General features: G+C 43.8%; 1 protein-coding gene across 1 annotated transcript in view; it reads right to left on the reverse strand.

The window, feature by feature from the left end:
• The window catches only part of LOC138504694 (peptide methionine sulfoxide reductase MsrA-like), a 351,651-nt gene extending 350,891 nt beyond the window's left edge, over nucleotides 1-760 (reverse strand). Inside the window, exon 1 of the mRNA XM_069625255.1 lies at nucleotides 477-760. Within this exon, the coding sequence (XP_069481356.1) occupies nucleotides 477-549 (73 nt within the window). The 5' untranslated portion in view covers nucleotides 550-760. The remainder of the gene's footprint in view (nucleotides 1-476) is intronic.
• Nucleotides 761-20,181: the final 19,421 nt, after the last annotated feature.

The following is a 20,181-nucleotide window of genomic DNA, read 5'->3' on the forward strand; positions in this document are numbered from 1 at the left end:
CCAACTAACACGTGGCTGTAAATACATTACAGAACTAGTCATCTCTGCCAAAGCAGTCATTGCTTTCCTGCAATGTAATGGTCAGCTTACATTACCTACCTGCAATGTCATGTTCAGTTTGTCATGCAAAGTTCAGACCACTGTCTACCGAATTCCGAGACGTTCCGCCGCGCTTTGAGGTCATAGTGGTAGTTAGGCGCTATATAACTCTCAAATAACAGCATAACAAGGCACTGCTCCAGTGCGCGGCCTGGACAGAGAAGCCAAGTTGGCCCTTCTGCAGTGCGAGGAGGGCATGTCATTTTAGATTTAGAATAAGATAAGCAAACCGACAAGTAATAGAAAAACGCTATGCTTTTAGACACATCACACTTTCTCCCTCTGTCGGGCTCATCATCGGAAGCACTTAGAAGCAGCCGACCCGCAGTATTAAACATTATATAGATCAAGTGTGGACTATAGCGGCCCGCCATTACCTGCCACCTTCATCTCCTCAGTTCGGCCAGGCAGGGCCTCTTCCTCTGTGGGCAGAACGGTTTTGCCGGGCATGTTTGCTGGACAAAGCGCAAAGGATGCTTCTGCCTGGTAAATCGGGAGACAGCAAGAGGCACCGGTCTCTTATATAGCCTGCCGGCCGCAAAGGTCCTGCTAGGCGGGCTTGCACAGTCCTCGAGGGTGGATCCAAGCCACGGGGCATGGCTTGTCCCGGTAGGTGGGAACACACGCTATTGCCAGGGCCCCCTGCGGATCGGGCATCTACGGCCATGCAAAGGCTGATGGGTATTCTGTGGAGCCGAGAAATATCAAAGGTCAACAGAAAGGGCCTGGCAGGCTCCTTCTACCCTTGTTATTCGTTTCGGACTTTGGAATAAGTTGGAGCTGCGCTTAAGGCCCTCGTGCAATCAATGGGTCAAAGCATTGTCACGCCCAATGTGTAAACAGATGTGACTAAGTCACCAGGACAGCACTTTTCCAATCCTTTCAGGTCAACATGTCAGTGTCACCCAGCACAGCTTACCTACCTCATGTGCAACATTCCCCATTTAGTACAGCACAGATTCAGCAAAATAACAGAGAAATGCAATTTACCATTACAAGCTCAATACGTATCTCAAAAATCAGAGAAGGTAATTCAGCACAAGGGCTTCTTTTTTAATATAAAACATTCTTAACAGGTGCTTGAGTCCAATTTGTTCAAATTAATTTTCCTAGGACTACAACTCCCTGAATGCATCTGTTTGTTTAATGAACTCCCAAGATTGGAAAGATGGTGTTCTAGTGACATGGTACCATCTGGTCAGCTTAGTCTGGTTTCTTATCGGGGCTCTTAATTAAGCAATAAGCCCTGAGCAAGGGGGACATTACCACTTCAGTTAATGCACCGAGGCCCATAGTTACAGGGCCGGGGCATTACCTGAAGTAGTCCCTTCTCCATTTCCAATGGGGCCATTAAAAAAAAAAGTTAAAAAGTAAAGAAAAGAAATGGTGGCATGGAAAGGAGAGAAGGGACTACATGTAGTCACTTCTTCCTTTCTATGTCGGCCTGTCGCAGATCGGGAGCAGACGCGCTGGAGACTGAAGTGTTTCTAGCGCGTCTCTTCCCGAAAAGCCGGTAAGTGTGGGGGAGGAGGGAAATAGGGGGAAGAGGGGAGCAGGGAGAGGGGTTAGAAACACATCATTCCCCGGCAAGGGGAGATGGTGGCCTCCAGCCCTGAGGAGGCTGCGAGATTACCGTCTGGTAACACCCGCGTTCTGAGCCTCCCCACTGGCTGGCAGGCCGCCACCCCCTCACCCCACTGGGCACTAGTAAATACTATTGCATCCCCGTGTGGTACTCCACAAAGCACTTACATAGTACATTTAATATGTAACGTGCCTTTATGTCTAAAAGGATACAATCCCAACACCACTGTAAGGATAGAAGATTGTGATCACTAGCTGTTTGCGGTATGATTTCGAATTTTGTTGTCTTATGAAACAAGGAATCAGACAAGTAAACATAGTCTATAGTTGATTTAGAAGAACCCCTTTGCCACGTGTGCTGTGCGGGGATGTCCCCCATCACAGCACCATTTGCCATGTGGAAATTACGATCTGCGACACATTTAGACCACCTAAGCATTTCTTGTTTATGCAATGATGTATTCTCCCGTGGGCAATCCAAGTGAAGATCACCCGCCAGAATTATACCTAGATTATTCGGTGCTTGTGATGCTAGCTCTATAGCAATCGACAGAACCTTGTAAAACACATCGGCCCTCATTACGACCCTGGCGGAGTGGGTTTACGCCAGCGGTATTCGTGGCGGACCCGTCCGCCCTACTACGAGTTCCCGTAGCGCCATGGAGCCTTTCTCCGCCTGGTTTTTCCGGGCGGAGAAATCCATGGCGCTACGGGACCTTGTTGTTAATTACGCCACCGTACTTTACGGTGGCGTAATTAACGCCTTCCCCACTCCCATTATACCCTATGGGGCAAAAATGGGAATGGGGAAGGGTAAAATGGGGATTGGGGATTTACCGCCCCGCCAAGGTCGGAATGGGGCGGAGAATCCGCCAACCCCCATGGCGGTATCGGCAGCTTACCGCCGTGCTCCAAGGTGCATTTTGCACCGCGATTTCCGCCAGGGTCGTAATGAGGGCCATCATCTGATATACCAGCTGGATTACGATATAGATTAATCAATCCTATAGATTGATCATAATTAAATATCTTAACATTTGTATGAATTTGTTCGGGGAGAGCCAGTCGGTCATAGACAGTCCTCAGCTGCTTTTAACCGCCACCATCAGCCCTGATGTAGGTCTCCCCCTTTGGGCAGCAATTGCTGGTGAAAGTAAAACATCATGGTCATCCCAAACGGGGTTTACCAACAACTAGGTTTCCTGGAGTACCACTATGTCAAATTGCTTTATGAAGTGATTTGCTCCCCATTGCATATGAGTATGTCCTCTGGTATTCCAACTGGCTACAGAAATAGACTTTGATGTTGTGTTTGTTAATGGTTATGCCTTCATGGGAGGCATCTTCTGTTGTAGTTGCATAGAAGAAGGACCACAATAAGTGCATAAACTAGATTGAGCATGTGGCTCCTCAGCTGCAATTTTCTCTTTGTTCACAGATAACGTTTTATTTTCTTGGATGAGACGCTCAGGATCTTGCGCAACCAAAAATCCCATTTTAAATAGGGCCATTTTAGCTTTCCAGATCGTATTGAGAACTAAGCCCGATTTGATCCAGAGACGGACAATGGACAAGTTGTCGTCGCAAACAAACTCAACCAGATCAAGGTCATTTGAGGAAATGTCCTCCTGTCCTCCAGGCTATCTACATCACCAAATATATTAAGTATGCTGGTGCGGCATAGATCATATTTTTCAAAAGCTTCATCTCGACATTTAACAATAAAAAAAAAGAATAAAAATAATAACAATAATTCTTTTACCTTTTTTGTTTTTTGAAAGGGGAGAAAGAAAAAGCAGGGTAGAGGGAGCCCTGGACAGGGGTGGCCCGCCCATAATGGGCAATGGGGCATCAACCCAGTGACCCACTCACCCATTATGGGGAGCCGAGGAATCAGCCCAGTCAAACACTGAGTGCTCTCTCCGTTGCTTTTTCCAGCTGAGGGAGCCCTCTTGGGCTGGCTGAACTGTCAAAGGGAAACATAGTTTCCCTTTGACAGTTCAGTTATCCAGCCGCACATGCTCAATGAGCCATGCAAGACTGGGGACATTCTGCTTTGCCAGCCTTGTATAGCTCATTGGAAGTGCTGGCTGGGGAACTGCATGTCTGTATGTGCGGGGGGAGCTCCTGTTCTCCTCGCACATACAGACAGAGCAAGCTGAAGCAGGGCAATTCAGCACCCACACTCAGGGCCCTGGATGCATGTGCAGGAACCAGGAAGCTCCTGCTTCCCAATTCCTGTTCATGATGCAGGAGCTGAAGTGCTGCGGAGGAAACATCAGGACCAGTTTATGAAGGTACATTTATGTGCATTTATTATTTATTTAAATATGCGTATGGATGCATGTATACTTGTGTTATGAGTGAGTGTATGATGATGGGTGCTTGTGTGAATGACAGAGTGTTAGTTGTGTGAATGCTGTGTGAATGTGTATTTATTTGGGTTGGTCCGTGAAGCTGATTTTGGCAAGTGGGGGGTGGAGGGTTGTACAACAAAGGCATTTAAAAAATGCGTTTGTTACACAATCCCTCTACCCATCTGCCAAAATCAGCTCTCCTGAGGCGCTGTGGAGCCCAGGGGACAGGGATGGTATATTTATACTGGACATCTAACATAAATATCCAGTAAAAAATACCATGTCTTCCTCCTTGACCACCCAGCACCTTGCATACACACCTAATCACGTTGATTGTGTTACTGTGTTTGGCGCTGTGGGGCCCAGGGGACAGGGATGGTATCTTTTTACTGGACATCTATCATAGATGACCAGTAAAACAATACCATGGTTGGCCCCTGAGCCTCCTCACACCAATTGCAAACATTTGGGCTTTTTAAATATTTTTTAAAAAACATAGGCTCTAAAATGCAGCATTTTAACCCACTATTTTAAAAGAATTACCTGGGGGATATCCTCCCGAAAACTCCCTCTTGATTGGTTTGGGCTCCTTCGCTACGCTCCGTCACTATGGCATATCTGGGAGAAATATTCATGTTGCTCCATTTAAAAAAAAACATGCAAAGGCTTCCACTGGCCCTGGAACTGTGCTGGGAGTGGAATGCGGGGTCCCAGAAACTGTGACGGGAGCATGTGGGGGAGCCAGGGATTATACTGGGAGTAGGGTGCATTGATGGAGCTCAATAGATCATAGCCATTTAGACTTACTGTCCATTTGGAATTTTTTGGGGGGCCCAGCCTGCCCACATTTTGCTCAAGGTCGGCCGAGGCGCAAAAAGTTTGAAAGAACACTGCATTAGAGTAATGCTGCTTACACGGTCTATATTCTAAATGCTGCCCAAATCTATGGATGTTTAACATTACATGTATTTAATCATATTGAATTTTTGTTATTCAAATGACATATTAGGATAAGAACCCCCATTCATAATTGATATCAAATTATGCTGGCAATAATATATTAATCCCCTTATTTCTTACCTTAGTCTTCCTAGCGTTCTCTTTAGTCCTTGCAGCGTTCTGTGTGCATCTTTTGTCGCGGCCGCCATTTTGCACAATGAATTTATTATTGCTTACATTGTGATGTCACGTCACGTGCCGTGCATGCAACATCACACATTCCAAAGTTGCCAATTTTGAATGGTAATATTTATCCCAATACACGTGTACAAGTATTTCCAATGTAAATTCGTGATACACCTTTCTACTGATCCGCTTTAACTTTATATCACCTTATATCAATGTTGAAAGCTTATTTATACACATTATGATTGAGTACTATACACGTTACTAATTGAATGATATTTAACTACCTAGCACGAGCGTAAGTGGATAGTCATCTTATTTAGAAGATGGACTGGGCCTCATCACGAGTTTGGTGGTAACCCTTAAATGCGGCAGTAGCGATATTACCGCTGCATTTAAGGGTGCGCCTGATCATGGCCATGGCGGATTTCCCCCCAGCTCTGAGCTGGGGGAAATCTGCAGGGAATTTGCCGATTTTCGGTGCGATTACCGCCGGCGGGAATCGCAGTGGGAAATCTGCCAGCGTTAATAGCACGATTTTCCCCCATTGGGCCCTATGGGGAATGAGGAATTCCCGAATGGGCCCAATGGGGAATGGGCACTAACCGTTCTGCCAAACCCATGATCCCGCGGGGGATCCCGCTAATAGCGCAGGCGTTACCACCCAACTCGTGATGAGGCCCACTGTGTAAGCAGCATTACTCTAATAGTTGCCAAGACAAAAGTAGATATAGGCAAAAAATGGTTCCTCCTTTTTTTTTACATTTACGGGTCTGGCAAGGAATATATCCTTTATATACCATATAGGTGAACAATGTGCAACTCTATTAGATGTTATGATTATCGAGGTGAGCTTAATTTATGGTATACTCTGTGCACTTTTGGAGCTTTTATTAACATAAAAGAGGGAGTATGGAATACGCACATGTATTCATAAGGATTCAGTGCATGAATATAGTTACATTTGAAAACATAGTGAGTGTCTATCGGCATGCAGGTAGGGATGCACAGCGACAAGGGTGTGTCCCTCCGCTATAGCAGCACCAAATAGAAACACGGGTGGTATGGATTGTGCTAAACTTCATATTTAAAATATCTATGTATCTCCCATCCCTCTGCCCTATTCGATCTCCCCTTTGCCCAGCCATGTTTGTCTATCTAACTGTATTTCACTTGTATATTTTTATTATGCTTTGAACATATTAATAATGAGAAATTTGATAACACTGTCACTTGGCTTAATATCTAGGTATTATATATAATGTGTAATGTTGGATTATTAGCACTGTCTTGATGAGGACCATCGAAGGTCGAAACACGTGTTGACATAGTGGAAATTAGTCAATAAAATACCTGATAAGAAACAATCAGTATTCTTAAATGCATTATTTTTAAGGCCAGGTGCATGACAAAGGGGTGACTGACTGGTAATTAATTTGTTTAGGACATAAATGTCTGAGTTCATAGCAAGAGACAGACTTTGTTAGTTCTAAGCAAACAATATTTATTCCTGTAGCCGACACATGCTTTGACCCTGCTGGGTCATTTTCGTGGCAATATTAAATTGCAAAATATATTTCTCGTTGAGTTTGGGATGAGGATGGGAACTTCTGGAAGTGGTCTTGTGGACCAGATGGTTGGTCATAGGTTGTGCAGAAAGTTGGTTTTCCCAGTAGTTTAGGTGAAGGAGGTAGCTATTGTAGAGTCCTTCAGTGAGGACTAGCGATCACAAGGTTGGCCAGGTGGTCCCCCAATGTGATATATAATCCATCGTGGATAATGAGGTCCTAAGACTGAGAATTCGACTTAGGCCTGTCTCCAAAGCCATCTGGCACGCACTAGCATTATATCGCAACGTGGGATCACCTGGCCAACCATGTGATCGCTAGTCCTCACTGAATAAAGAAAGAAAATGTGCCCAGTAGAAGTCTGGACATTTCTTGGAGACTTCCTAGGGATTTCCTCCGCAGGGGTCTCTGTGCCCTGGACCTTTATTGTGTGCGAACTCTGATTTGTATACATTGCTGCATAGCACAGCTATAGTGGTGATGTGAAAACAGAGACCTCTGCCTACTTTCTGGCTGCTGGGACACACAGAGTTCTTCATGTTTTTTGAAAATGGGGAATGAGTGGCAGTGGCTTAGCCTTCTAATGTGCAGGCCCTGGTGCTGGAATGCGAGACATCCCACGAGGGAGGACATAACAAGATTTTGGCACACCCACTATTATAAACTCCCTGTATGTGCAGCGCTGGAAGAAAGGGAGTTATCCTTTGATGGGTCTAGACTTGCAAAGGCAGGGGCAATCAATATTTCAGATGCCCTGTCAGAGGGGGACACTCAAAGCTCTAGCTGGTGGAGTGCCTAGATGGAGGTTTCTGTGAGATGGGAGAGCAGGATTTCATGACTTATAATATCTGGAGGTGTCATAGGAAATGGGAATTACAATACCAGCATGAAATATGCATGCATGGCTGAATTCTGTTACTAGCATTAGACAATGTGAACCCTATGTACAGTACTCCTTTATTTTGTGTAAGTTCATATGCAAGAACCATCCCTAATGAATACATGCTTTGGTAGTTCATCCTTGCTAATTAGAATAAGGCTTCCTCTGCCACAGTAACACCTGTCCACAGGAAAGGATTCATGAAACTAGCTTGTTCATTAAGTCAAACATTTATCAACATATGAAATACCCCTATTTATCTTGGGTATGTCAGGGAGCAAGTACATTGCAAACTACTTTGTAAAAAGCACACAGTGCTGATTCCTTAGGTCAGTGATACTGTTGGTTGCTGCTCACAAGAACAATGCCCTGCAGTACAGTGCAGTATAGCATCAGCTCCTTCTCGGCTCCTGGGGTCGAAGCATGTTGCATTGACCAAGATTATTACCTGTACTGGGACTTTAATGTAGCGGCTGGCCGCGCAGAGTCCCTTCCCTGGATGGACTGCAGGTGTCAATAGCAGAGGGCGAATACAAATAAACATGCAATGATACACTGAAGGGCAATGTGATATCGCTCGGCCAGTCCCAGGAGGACAAGCTGTACACTGATGAGCTTATGATATGCTATTGAATGGTGCTATAGACACTCCTGATGTGGGATGGTATATTTATAGGTGTGACAGAAATGATCAGTAGGGTCCTTTGATTGCAAAATACAAGAGGTAATGGCTGGAAGGTTTAGACTCAATCTTAACCACTGGCATTGCTCTGGGCAACCCTCGAGACCATATTTCTTCGCCTGCTAAGCTACTATAGAAAGGGAAAATACCATATGCAAATCAGGCTTGATCCCACCCCAGAATCTCAAAACATGTTTTGGTGCAAGTCAGGAGATGGGCTAGCACATCACATCTCTTGCAAAGCGCACGCCAAACCACTAAGAGCATCTAAATGTCGACGATCAGATGGCCTTTTTCACTAGCTTTGTGCTTTTGCATAAGGTGGTAGTATGGACATTTCAATGCATATCCCAAATCCACAAATGGAATGTGCTTTGACGTGTGCAAAAATCAAGGAGATTCCCCTGTGCCTGTTTGGACAAGGTGGAGGGGAAGGCCCAATGCATGAAAGGCTCCTTTCTGAACCTTTCACACTTTTTCTTTCACGTGGGGTAGAGCACGCGCACAGGCATGTAAACATGAAATGCTCTCCAGCACCCACCGGGCCGGGCCGGTAATACATTAGTGTTGGGAGAGCGCTTCTGCAACTGGTGTTTTCAAGGAGTCTGGTCAGCACATGGTTTTGCTCTGCTGTCCAGTCTCTTGAAATTCACAGGCCATCTTTCAAAATATGAAAAAAGATCACACTCTGCACTTTTTTTAATTTGCATTCATTTTTGAGAATCTGGCCCCAAGGCATGTGTCTAAACTAGCTGGTCACTGGATTTGGGTACCTATGCGCAAACTAAAAACCCATATTTGGGAATGACTTTGATGCAGGAAGAATCTTTGTACTTGCCCTAAATGGGTACAATGTAGGTGACACAGGACCAGTGTGCCAACACCTACTTATACCAAAGGAAACTTTAAAAGACCAAGACCAAAGTGGGGTCCTTGCTTAGCATACATGACGTATCATATCATATCATAATTTGACTACACATCAAATATACTTGTAAAACCAACTCACTTGAATGTGTGTAATTCAAAATTGTACCTTATTAAATGATTTTTTTTAGAATGGACTACTGCAACAGCCTTTTTCTCAATCTGCCTTTCTCTACTATCCAGCCCCTGCAACTAATCCAGAAAAGGACTGCAAGACTTATCCTTGTCATCAAGCACAGGGATCGTATCTCTCCAGCCCTGAAATCTCTCCACTGGCTCCCAGTTGCTGCAAGTATCAAATTCAAGACCCTTTGCATTGTCCACAAGGCTTTCTGAGCCCGGGGCCCTCACTACATCCAACGCTCTCTTCCAAAATATCTTCCTTCTCAAGCCCTTCGCTCAGCTACCTACAACTCTCTAAGGGTTAGACGCTTCTCCAGGAAGAGAGTGGGGGGTAGATCTCTCTCCTCTACAGGCGCCTCCCTCTGTAATAGCCTCCCTGCCCCTCTCAAGGTTTAGCAGACCACCTGAAGTTCTGGAAGAAGCTCAAAACTTTCCTCTTCTCCTCTGCTTTCTCTCTCTCCCTCCCCTGCTGGCCTACCTGACCTACCTGTCTGCTGTACCGACTGGTTGCTTGGCTACCCTCAGAGTCTCACTCAGTCGAGACTCTTTCTTGATCAGTCACCCTTGCACTGCCTCTGGTCCTACTATGCACTTAGGGGCTGTAACTGTAACCCTATAGTTCCTTGTTCTCCTTGCACTACCCAGAGCTGTGCTGCCCTGACAGCACTTACTCAGAGCACTGCTGCCCTGTTTTTCCCCTCCCCTCTCCCTTGCACTTCCCCCGTCCCTTTCCCCTTGCGCTTCTCGTTATCGCACTTGCATGATCTGAATGACACAAGGCCTAGTAAGATGGTTTGTCTTGTCCTCCCTCTATCTTCCATCCCTTTTCTAGTCGCACCTAGAAAAACTTGTGTGCAGGTGCATTATAAATGACTTATATCATATCATTTGATCACAGATGCCCAGAAAAATATACAATGCTGCAGTAAGTAACGGCTGACTGGCAGCACCCAAATGGCAGTCTAGCCAGGTAATTCACTTAGCAGGACTGCTTTATGATAAATGCCCAATTAAAAAAAAAGTCATACCAAACTGAGGAATGACCAGACTGGCTGCACCAAAATGCCTCTCTAGCCACTAATACCACATATCATGCCTGCTTAGCCTGGACATGGACAGCCATTATAATTTGTCGTATAATCCTGCCCCCCCACACATCCCCTCTCCCTCCCACCCCAACCTCCAAAATCAGCTCCTTGGCCCAGAATTACCTCCACGTCCCTCTTCCTTGCCCCAGAGCTTACGGTTGAGGCTCCTTGCCTCATAGGTAAGTACTGGGATGAGGAAGAGTGGGACTAGGAGTAATGAGGATTACAGGTAGCTAAATCAAGCATTACTTCCATGTACCTCTACCTCATCCCAGTGCTTGTGTATGAGGCAGAGTGCCTTATACACAAGTACTGTCTCATACACACTGGGACGAGGAAGAATAGGGCTAGGAGTAATGAAGATTAGCAATAAGTAATCCAGGCATTAAACACAAGTATTGGTGCAACACCATTGAGTTGACTGGGATTCAGCACCCCCGCTACTGAAATGTTGGGCTATGTTGACCAGACCTGGCTGACCTTCAGAGCGGTTGCCAGACAGAAAATGACACAGTTGTTAAACGGCACCTGGGTTTCTCTATTAACAAGAACCCACCAATTACTAACATACAGCAATTCTCTGTTAGTACCTGCATTCAAATGCCAAATTTTTTATGCAATTGAAATCGTGATGTGGGTTTAATACTTGCATGCCAGGGGAGTGATTGGAAGGGTAGAGATGGAACAGGAGACCACTCATTATCACAGCAGTCCATAAGTGAGTGCTTTAAACCTTAAAGGAGAGAGTTAACTGCTTGTAACATTCAAGCTGCACTAGAATAGTCTCATAAAAATGCATAAAGAAATAAGATGACCCAAACAAATATGTTTGCCCCTCCCCCACCGCCCATGAAGTTGGCACCCCTCCCAACATTTGAAGGGTTAGCCCCCGAAATGTAGGTTTTGTTGCGCCCCTGAACACAAGCACACACACCATTCACCATATACACACACGCACACCCAGCCATCCATACATTTAAGTGTGCATTATTTCACCCTACTGGCACACCCAGGCAGCCATCCATACATTTAAGTGTGCACCCTTTCACCATGCAGGCACACCCAGGCAGCCACCCATAAAATTACGTGTGCACCCTTTCACCATACAGGCACACACACCCAGGCACCCATCCATACATTTAAGTGTGCACCCTTTCACCAAACACTCACACAGGCAGCCACCTATACATTTAAGTGTGCACCCTTTCACATACAAGCACACCCAGGCAGCCACCCGTATACTAAAGTGTGCACCCTTTCACCATACACTTGCACAGGCAGCCACCTATACATTTAAGTGTGAACCCTTTCAACATACACTCACAAACGCACACATCATGGGGTTGAGGGGAGCCCTAACCCTTAAAAAAGAAATTGGGCGTCATTACAACTATGCCGGACTGTAAACAACGGTGCTGGTAAGCTCACCGGCACTGTTGTTTCCAGGCCGGCATATTACAGCTCTGAGGGCGGTTGCCGTCCTGCCCGGCAAGTCAGACCTGCCGGGCAGAACGGCATCCACCCGCATAGTTTTCACAGAAGCACTGGCACCGTTATTAACGGTGCTGTTGCTTCTATGGTCCCCATTCCCATAGAGTCCAATAGGGCTTTATGGAAATGGGGATTTACCATTTGCCTGCGCCTGACTTCCCAGACCGCCGGGATTGTAATCCCCCTGGTGTTACCAGGAAGTCGGGCACCGGTAAATCATTACAGGTCTGGCGGCAACCTGCTGGTAGCAATGGCACGGTTGCCGCCAAACCCGTAATGAGGCCCATCGTTTCTTTTTGAAGTCACTCTGACTTCATAAAGAAATTATTTCTGTTACAGAAATTATTTCTTTATAAATGCAGAGGGAATTCAAAAAGAAAAAAAATATATATTTTTTTTCTACAAGTGCGGGCCCCTCCCAGGACATGTGCTGGCGGGGCCCCCCGCACCGTGGGGGCTGTGGGGGCCCCTGTTACGCCAGTGCAAGTAATCATGTTTATGACAAACATACTTTCACAATTAGTCAAGCTGTTAAGCATCCATGTCTTATTGATGCCTAAATCTACTTGTGTCATCTTTTTAGTGCTTTTACACACTGACTGTGTTTTCATCGCTACAATTCTAAACATTGTCCTTTCACTGTGGTGTTTTCACTGTGGTCCTTTTTGTTGTATTTTAAAAAGAATATATGTACATATATATATTACACGGCCACAGTAGTGGCCGTGTAGTTATGGTTAAATTGCTGTTTCCATAGGAAGAGCACTTTTTGGGCGGCTCATAACTTCGCTCCCCCTGGACGAATCCTCCCCAATCTTTGCAGGAAAAGTATATGATCAACTCTGAATTCTTTTGCAAGGTTTTGTGAGGATTGGTCCAGGGGCGGGAAGTTATAGGAAGGGTCCCAAAATGTCTTTTTTTCCCATAGACTGAATGGGGGGAAAAGTTTGCGCACGCCTACAGCCCAAATCGCTGGACGGATTTTCACCAAATTTGCGGCAGGAGCTTGGTCCCGAAAGCGTGCTTTTGTAAATTTGGTGAGAATCTGTCCAGTAGTTTTCTTTAAAACAACCAAAAAATATGTCTAAAAAAATGAGTGATATCTATGTCCGCTCCACCATCTTTTATTCGTGTTTTGGTGTACGCGGCCATCGCCGCTAAAACATATAAAACAACACAACATTGCACTTGTTAAACTTATGAAATACTGTCCCGGAAGGTGAGGGTTAATGAGGCTGGTATGGGATGTGGCAGCAGGAAGCCAAAAAGTGGTGTTTTTTTGTCAACAAAGTCATACAGTAAATTGGAAGTTGTTGCTCAATATAATGTCCGTAAAGTACAGGTGAAGAATTACTGTGTCTGTGTTACAATGGATTTAAAATAATATTGCAGTCAGACTGGCACCCTAGAGTTTGAAATCTGAGGCAGCCACCTGCAGTGTTTGATGGAAACAGCGGGTCTGCAAGTGTATGGGAGTACCAGTTCTCATGAATGCATTGAGACATGTTGTTGCATAGTCAGAATGTATTTGGATTCTGAGTGAAGGTCACTTGCTTTTCTTTTTTGGTTGCGAGCTCAGTAGGTCCACGCATCCGACTGAACCCATAAGGGTCAATTGTTTTTTGACCTTGAGCGAAAGGGAAAATTCAGTAAGAATGCAGGGAGTGAAAGCTTGCACAAAAAAAACTTTGATAAGGTTATGCATTCAAAACGTCTGTAAGGCACATGTAATATCAGTTCATGAAGATTCTTCGCTGTCTGAGTTTCACGAAGACAATGGAGACGGTCAATATCGTGTAAGTTTGCTTTTGACAACTCTACACCGGAACGAGATTTAATTTTTTATTACCTGAACATTAACTTTGGCAATGTAACTGAAGTATTATCTTTTTGTGTAGTTGTCATTTTTTTTTTAGTTATGGGGAGTGCAGATTCTCAGCGTTTGTAGGCAATCACTACATTCACCCATGTTCAACGCTAATATTTCTTTAAAATGTCATGTATGACCACATCAATTTGTGTATCAGTTTCCACGTTCTTTCTTTTTTGAAATTGTTTGCTAAAGGTTGGGTTTTGATACGTAATTTCTGTTATGTTTTCCAAATAACTACATCCTGCCTTACTGCGATTGCCATGGATTCCAGATGCCAAGTGATGGATTTTTAACACGCCACATGCACGTACTTGTGACCGGCTGCCTAACCGTGACTGTTTTGTGGGACGATCACGCAGGACCCATTTGTCCGTATGCTGCAGTGGGGATTAGGAGTAACATAACATCTTTTTTGGTGGTGTAGGCCCAAGTTCATGCTGACATCCTGGAATTCACTGTGCGAGCGAAGCGGTTACTTTATAAGAAAACAAATACTTTGTGTATGGGAAAAGAACAACATATGCCTCACGATTAACATTTTCGATGACGACCGAAGAAACAAAGTTACAATTTTATTGAACATGGGAATAGTCTGATGGGCTCGGACAGTTTATTGTGAAATAAAAGTACTTTACAAATTGTAAAGTGTTAATGTTTTCTTTTAAAAAACAGTTTATTATTTCAAAATGTGACGTGCTACGTTGTAAGTCGCTGTGTGTTCATTTTCAGTTTCTGCGTCAAGGCACATAGGTGCTTATGGGCACTTTTGGCTACATTGGAGTGGAACGTCATCCAAAAAAGGTGTAGAATATTATTAGGGTTGGTTATGTGACGGTCAGGGGTGGGCCATATGATTTAGTGACGTCAGGGCAATTTATGTTAGGCAGATGCAGCAATGGACAAGACTAGTGATTGCGAATGAGTTTACAAAGTTTGTAGAAATTTTGTGCACACCTAATATGACAAATTATTTGTTTATTCTTTTGACAGTTTTAAAAAAAAATGGGTGGATTTACAGTAAATTTGCATAAGGCTGATTGGCAACAACCGAAAAGCATGGTGTTGGAGATGTGGGAGTGTTTTCGTATTTGACAAGTGTCATAATGTAGTTTAAAAAAATAGCGGTATACCTTTACTGACTGAGGGGTAGGCTGTAGCCATGGGGAGTGGGCAGAATGTCAGGGTCATGGTATAAGGTCACAATCTGCACAATGTGGCTACTGGGCACGACCAGAAGGGGAAAAAGATAGGATTAAAGTGGCCCTGTCCACCTGGGACTGGCTTTGTGGTAAAGTTGTTCGACAGTACGATACATTTGAAAGGGAAGAAAAAAGTGCTTGTGGTAATATGTTAACAGGGTTTCCTTTTTGCTTTTTGCAGGCTGCCGTGGAAAGCAAAGAGGGCCCTGTATGGAACACCCACCTTCCCTTTCTATGGTAGCCATCTTGGAAAAGGATTTTGTTTCCTAAACCGGGACGCCTGTGGCGTCCCGGTTTAGGGCGAAAAATTCTCTTTTTTAGTAGCATGGGTTACTGCTTTGGAAATCTAGATTGTTAATGGCATTCATCCCCCATTTTAGGGGTGGAAGGGGGGGTAATGATCCAGAGATCTCGTTATGCACTCTTGCTTCGATTGGGCTGATAACTTGGCCTGCTGGCCTTTTATTCACTATTCCGTCCCTGGAACGGAGGATGAACACTACAATATTCCCATTAGCATAACACAAACTGCAAATGGAAATGTTGGAAAATCTTATTGCGTCTATGTACTTTACTGAGAAATATAAAGTAGATGGAGTCTATGTGATTTTTTTTACTTATATTTTTTAACTGTGAAAGGTGGTTCTTGAAGGAACATTTATTTTGTTTACGGATGGCTTTTTTTTTTGGGAGGACAGCTAAGAACGAAAGTTGCAGACGGAAATGAGCAAAGAGGCACCAAACAGTAATATGGAGGGGTAGGTGGATGGGGGAAAATGTTGTGCGTGTGTTATTTGAAAGGTAGGGTCAGTGTTTCTCATGCTCCTTCATTATAGCAGTGGTGCTGTTCCTTGGGGAGGAGGGATGGCCTTAGCTCATTTCATTTTCAGATAAATAGTACTTTTGCTAAAAGTATGTACTGTGTACTAGATTGTTAATGGCTGAGTACGAATAGGTGTTGGAGCGGTGCAAGGGAAATGTTGAAGTTGAAGTTCCGACATCAGTAAAAAATGTAGTTCCACACTGTCCACGAGGCATAGATCTTATTGTTAAGTGTGTACGGGTTCTCAGACACGTCACCATGCTGTGCGCCAGCATATGGTCATGTGGCATCTCCGGAAAGGGGTGCAATGAAGTCAGATGTTCGTTTACATTATGGTTAAGTGCCACTACTAGAAACCTATGAACTTCAGTAAAAAAACTTTGTTAAAGGGACGTTATGGTTAAGTTGCGCTACTAAAAACCTATCAAATTCAGTAAAAAAAACTTTGTTAAAGGGACATTATGGTTAAGTTGCGCTACTAAAAACCTATGAAATTCACTAAAAAGAACTTTATTAACGGGACGTTATGGTTCCAAGTAAAACCGAAAAACCATTGAAATTTGCCAGTTATGTTAAGCTAAGCAACCATAACTCGCCCCACCACTGTGCACTGCTGAAACTAATACCCAGGACATCAAAGATTACATCACAAATGTCATTGATGACATCACTAATGACATCACATGTCTGGCTCCCCCTTTTTTCCTTTACTGACATATCCAGGCCACATGGTTTTCTTCAGTAACAGTCAGGAATTAAAAATTGAAAAGGTACTATATTTGTGGACTTATCCTTCAAGTATGTTCTTACAGTAATTCCATTACGGTCCAGTCAAATCATGTGATACATATGCATAGTGTAAGTAGCAGTTTTGAAACAGAGCAATCATTTCTGTGCATAAAGGTAATCAGTTAGGTTACGAAAAATTTCTGCTACTACTGCTGCTTTTTTCCTTAATTTCCTTGTATATACTCATATTTATATGTGTTGTTGTGTCTTTGTGTTTTGTCTATAATAATGCAATTATGTAGTAAGTGGGTTTTATTACTTACTTATCATATGTTTTACGCAAAACTCTAATAGGAATACAGTTATCATTTCACTATTCAACATAGCAATATTGTGAATATTGCACATCCATCAAGTATGCTGCAAACAATGCCTATGTTTCTACATGAGTACCTTAGTATACTGGATAGAATTTCATAATAGAATGCTATTTATATCAATGCATTGCTTAATGCACTAATTAGCACTTGATATTTATTCCAATGATCCTTGACACTTTTTGGTCAACATTATAATAAGAATCCCTTCTACAGAGTTTTCATGAAAATTAAATGCACATGTGATGTCATCAGTGATGTTATCAATGACATTTGTGATGTCATCTTTGATGTCCTGGGTGTTAGTCTTAGCAGTGCACAGTGGTGGGGCGAGTTATGGTTGCTTAGCTTACCATAACTGGCGAATTTCAAGGGTTTTTCGGTTTTACTTGGAATCATAACATCCCGTTAAGAAAGTATTTTTTAGTGAATTTCATAGGTTTTTAGTAGCGCAACTTAACCATAACGTCCCTTTAACAAAGTTTTTTTTACTGAATATATATATATATGTGTGTGTTGTGTGTTTGGGGTTTTGCATTGGGGGTGGTGTGTGGCAGGGTGAAATTGCAGGGTTGGGTTATAGTGAGATGAGGGGGACTCCACCCATTTAAAAAGAGATGTTGTTAAAACATGCAGTGAAAATACAAACGTTAAAAAAATCTGGGATGAAAACATGGGAAACTCTTTTAAATAATTCCACACCACATGTGAAACGTCCTGCTTCAGGTTTTTTGCCACACATTTCCAACACAGTTGGGTTATTTTCAGGTTTCAATCCGAATATCGTTTTTCATCAATAGATTTTTTATGGTGGTGCTTTATTATAGGCAAATACTAGAAATTCCAATTTCTCATTTGATCTTTTCAAAATCTTCCAATTCTTATTTATGATATTTTTTATCATATAAGACACGTTTGTAAATCTATTAACAAATACTATAATAGTTGTCTTATACTAGGATACTTTTGACTTTAAAAGAGCTTCTCTGTTATTATTGTGGACTCCTTTATAAGTCTGTTTTGCAGTTTTAAGTGGATACCCCCCCATTTCGTCAATTTGTTGGTTAAAGACCTGGCCTCTTCACTCTAACCCTCTTTTATGCTGCTGTTCTTCTTCAATCCCAAAAATTGACAAATGGATAAATTGACTTTCAAATGTTTAGCATGGGGACTTTGATTATGGTGTTAATCTGTCATTCCAAAAAAGGCTTGAACGGGGGTAACAGCCTGGAAGCCCAAACTATCTGCCTGAGCGAAGCGAGGGTAAATAATGCAGGCACTGGGGTGTTATGGGGGATTAAAGCTATTAACATCCAGGGTTGCCAAAGCGGTAACTCTGGGTGCTAAAAAAAAGGATTTTCCTTTGTACAAAGGGATGCACACAGCGTCCCGTTGTACAAAGGAAAATACTTTCCCAAGATGGCTGCCATGGAAATGTAAGCAGTGCTCCGTTCTGAGCCCCTCTTCCTTTTCCATGGCTGCCTGCAGGAGCGGAAAGGAAGGAGCGGCAGCAGCAATGATACACTGAAGACCCATGTGATATTGCTGCCATTCCTGGGAGGACAAGCACTATATGCATGAGCTTAGATTTGCAGAAATGAGAATGAAGTGCTATTGAATGGTGCCATAGACCCCGCTGATGTGGGATGGGCTATTTCTAGATGTGACAGGAACGTTCAGTAAGGTCCTTTGGTTGCAAAATACAGGAGATGATGGATGGAAGGTTTAGAATGTATCTTAACCTCTGGCATTGCTCTGGGCAACCCTCCAGACCATTGTTCTTCACCTACCAAGATATCACAGAAAGGGCAAAGACCATATGCAAATCAGGCTTGGTCGCACCACATATTCTCAAAATATGTTTGGGTGCAAGTGAGGAGATGTCCTAGCACATCACATCACGTGCTCCAAATAAAAGGTGCACTCCAAACCACTGAGAGCATCTAAATGTTTGCATCCTAGATGCACAGGATCATATGGCCTTTTTCACTAGCTTTGTGCTTTTGCATAAGGTGGTGTTATGGACATTTCAATGGATATCCCAAATCCACGAATGGAATGTGCTTTGACGTGTGCACAAATCATGGTGCACTCATTTTGCACTCAATGCGAGCCCACGATCTACAGGTCAATTCTACAACATTTGGCATTCTATGGGAACTATTGATGGATGTACGTATGGTCACCCTTAGTAAGAATTGGGCCACTAGTGCCCTCTCCACCTCAATGTGCCTTTTGTCTGCTTGACCCCCAGACCAGTACAACAGAAACCCCGCCTGTGCTGCCTCATAGTATACTTCAACATCGGGAAGTGCTAGACCCCCTCTTTCCATGGGGGCTAGCTGCTTCTCCCAGGACACTTGTGCCTGCTTTTTGGCCTATATAAACCACAGTAGCTCAGAGCGCGTCTACCAAATGTTTTCCCTGGGGGGCAAGATCGGTACATTGAGGAATACATACAGAAAGCGTGGGAGTAGTGCCATTGTAACCAGCGATATCCTCCTGTATAGTTTAAGTGGCATTTCCATCCATCTATTCACTGATGTTATAGTTTTCTCTAATACCGTGCAAAAATTCTGTTTATAAGACCTAACTATATGTACTCCCAGGCATCTAGTGTGAGTGTCGTGCCATTGAATACCTAACCTATCAGCAAATCGTGTGGTGCCCACTGTAAGTGGGACCTATACCAATTTTGTGGCATTGATCTTTAGCCCAGAGTAGTCCCCAAAAGTCACCTTGTCTGGCATGACCGGCCCAGGTTTTGCTCTAGCTCCTTAACGTAAAGCACAATGTCATCTCAGTAAAGAGATATGATATAACGACCCTGTGTTTGTATAATTGTATGCCTCTGTCGATATGTCGGACCCTGATCCCCTCCGCCAGCGGTTCCATTGCCAGTGTGAATGGTAACAGTGAGAGTAGACTCCCCTGTTGTGTACCTCTCCTCAAGGGTATATCTGGAGTTAGTAGGCCTTTTACCCGAATTTTAGCACAGGGTGAGGTGCACAGTAATTGAACCTTGGAGATAAATCCCTCACCCAGTCCCATTTGGCGTAGAACTGTGAACTGTGAACAGGAAGGGCCATTCCACTGAGTCATCCAGTAGTGCCACCACCACGGGTTCATCTTGTTGTACAAAGAAAATTCAGCTGTGTAGCCATCTGGGCCCAGGGCTTTCCCGGATGATAATGACCTAATTGCCACATGACCTCTTCTAGGGACAGGGGACGGCCCAGTCATTCCCTCTCCTCAT

This window comes from Ambystoma mexicanum, chromosome 11, assembly GCF_040938575.1.
Source record: "Ambystoma mexicanum isolate Mex_15411 chromosome 11, UKY_AmexF1_1, whole genome shotgun sequence".
Lineage (NCBI taxonomy): Eukaryota > Metazoa > Chordata > Amphibia > Caudata > Ambystomatidae > Ambystoma > Ambystoma mexicanum.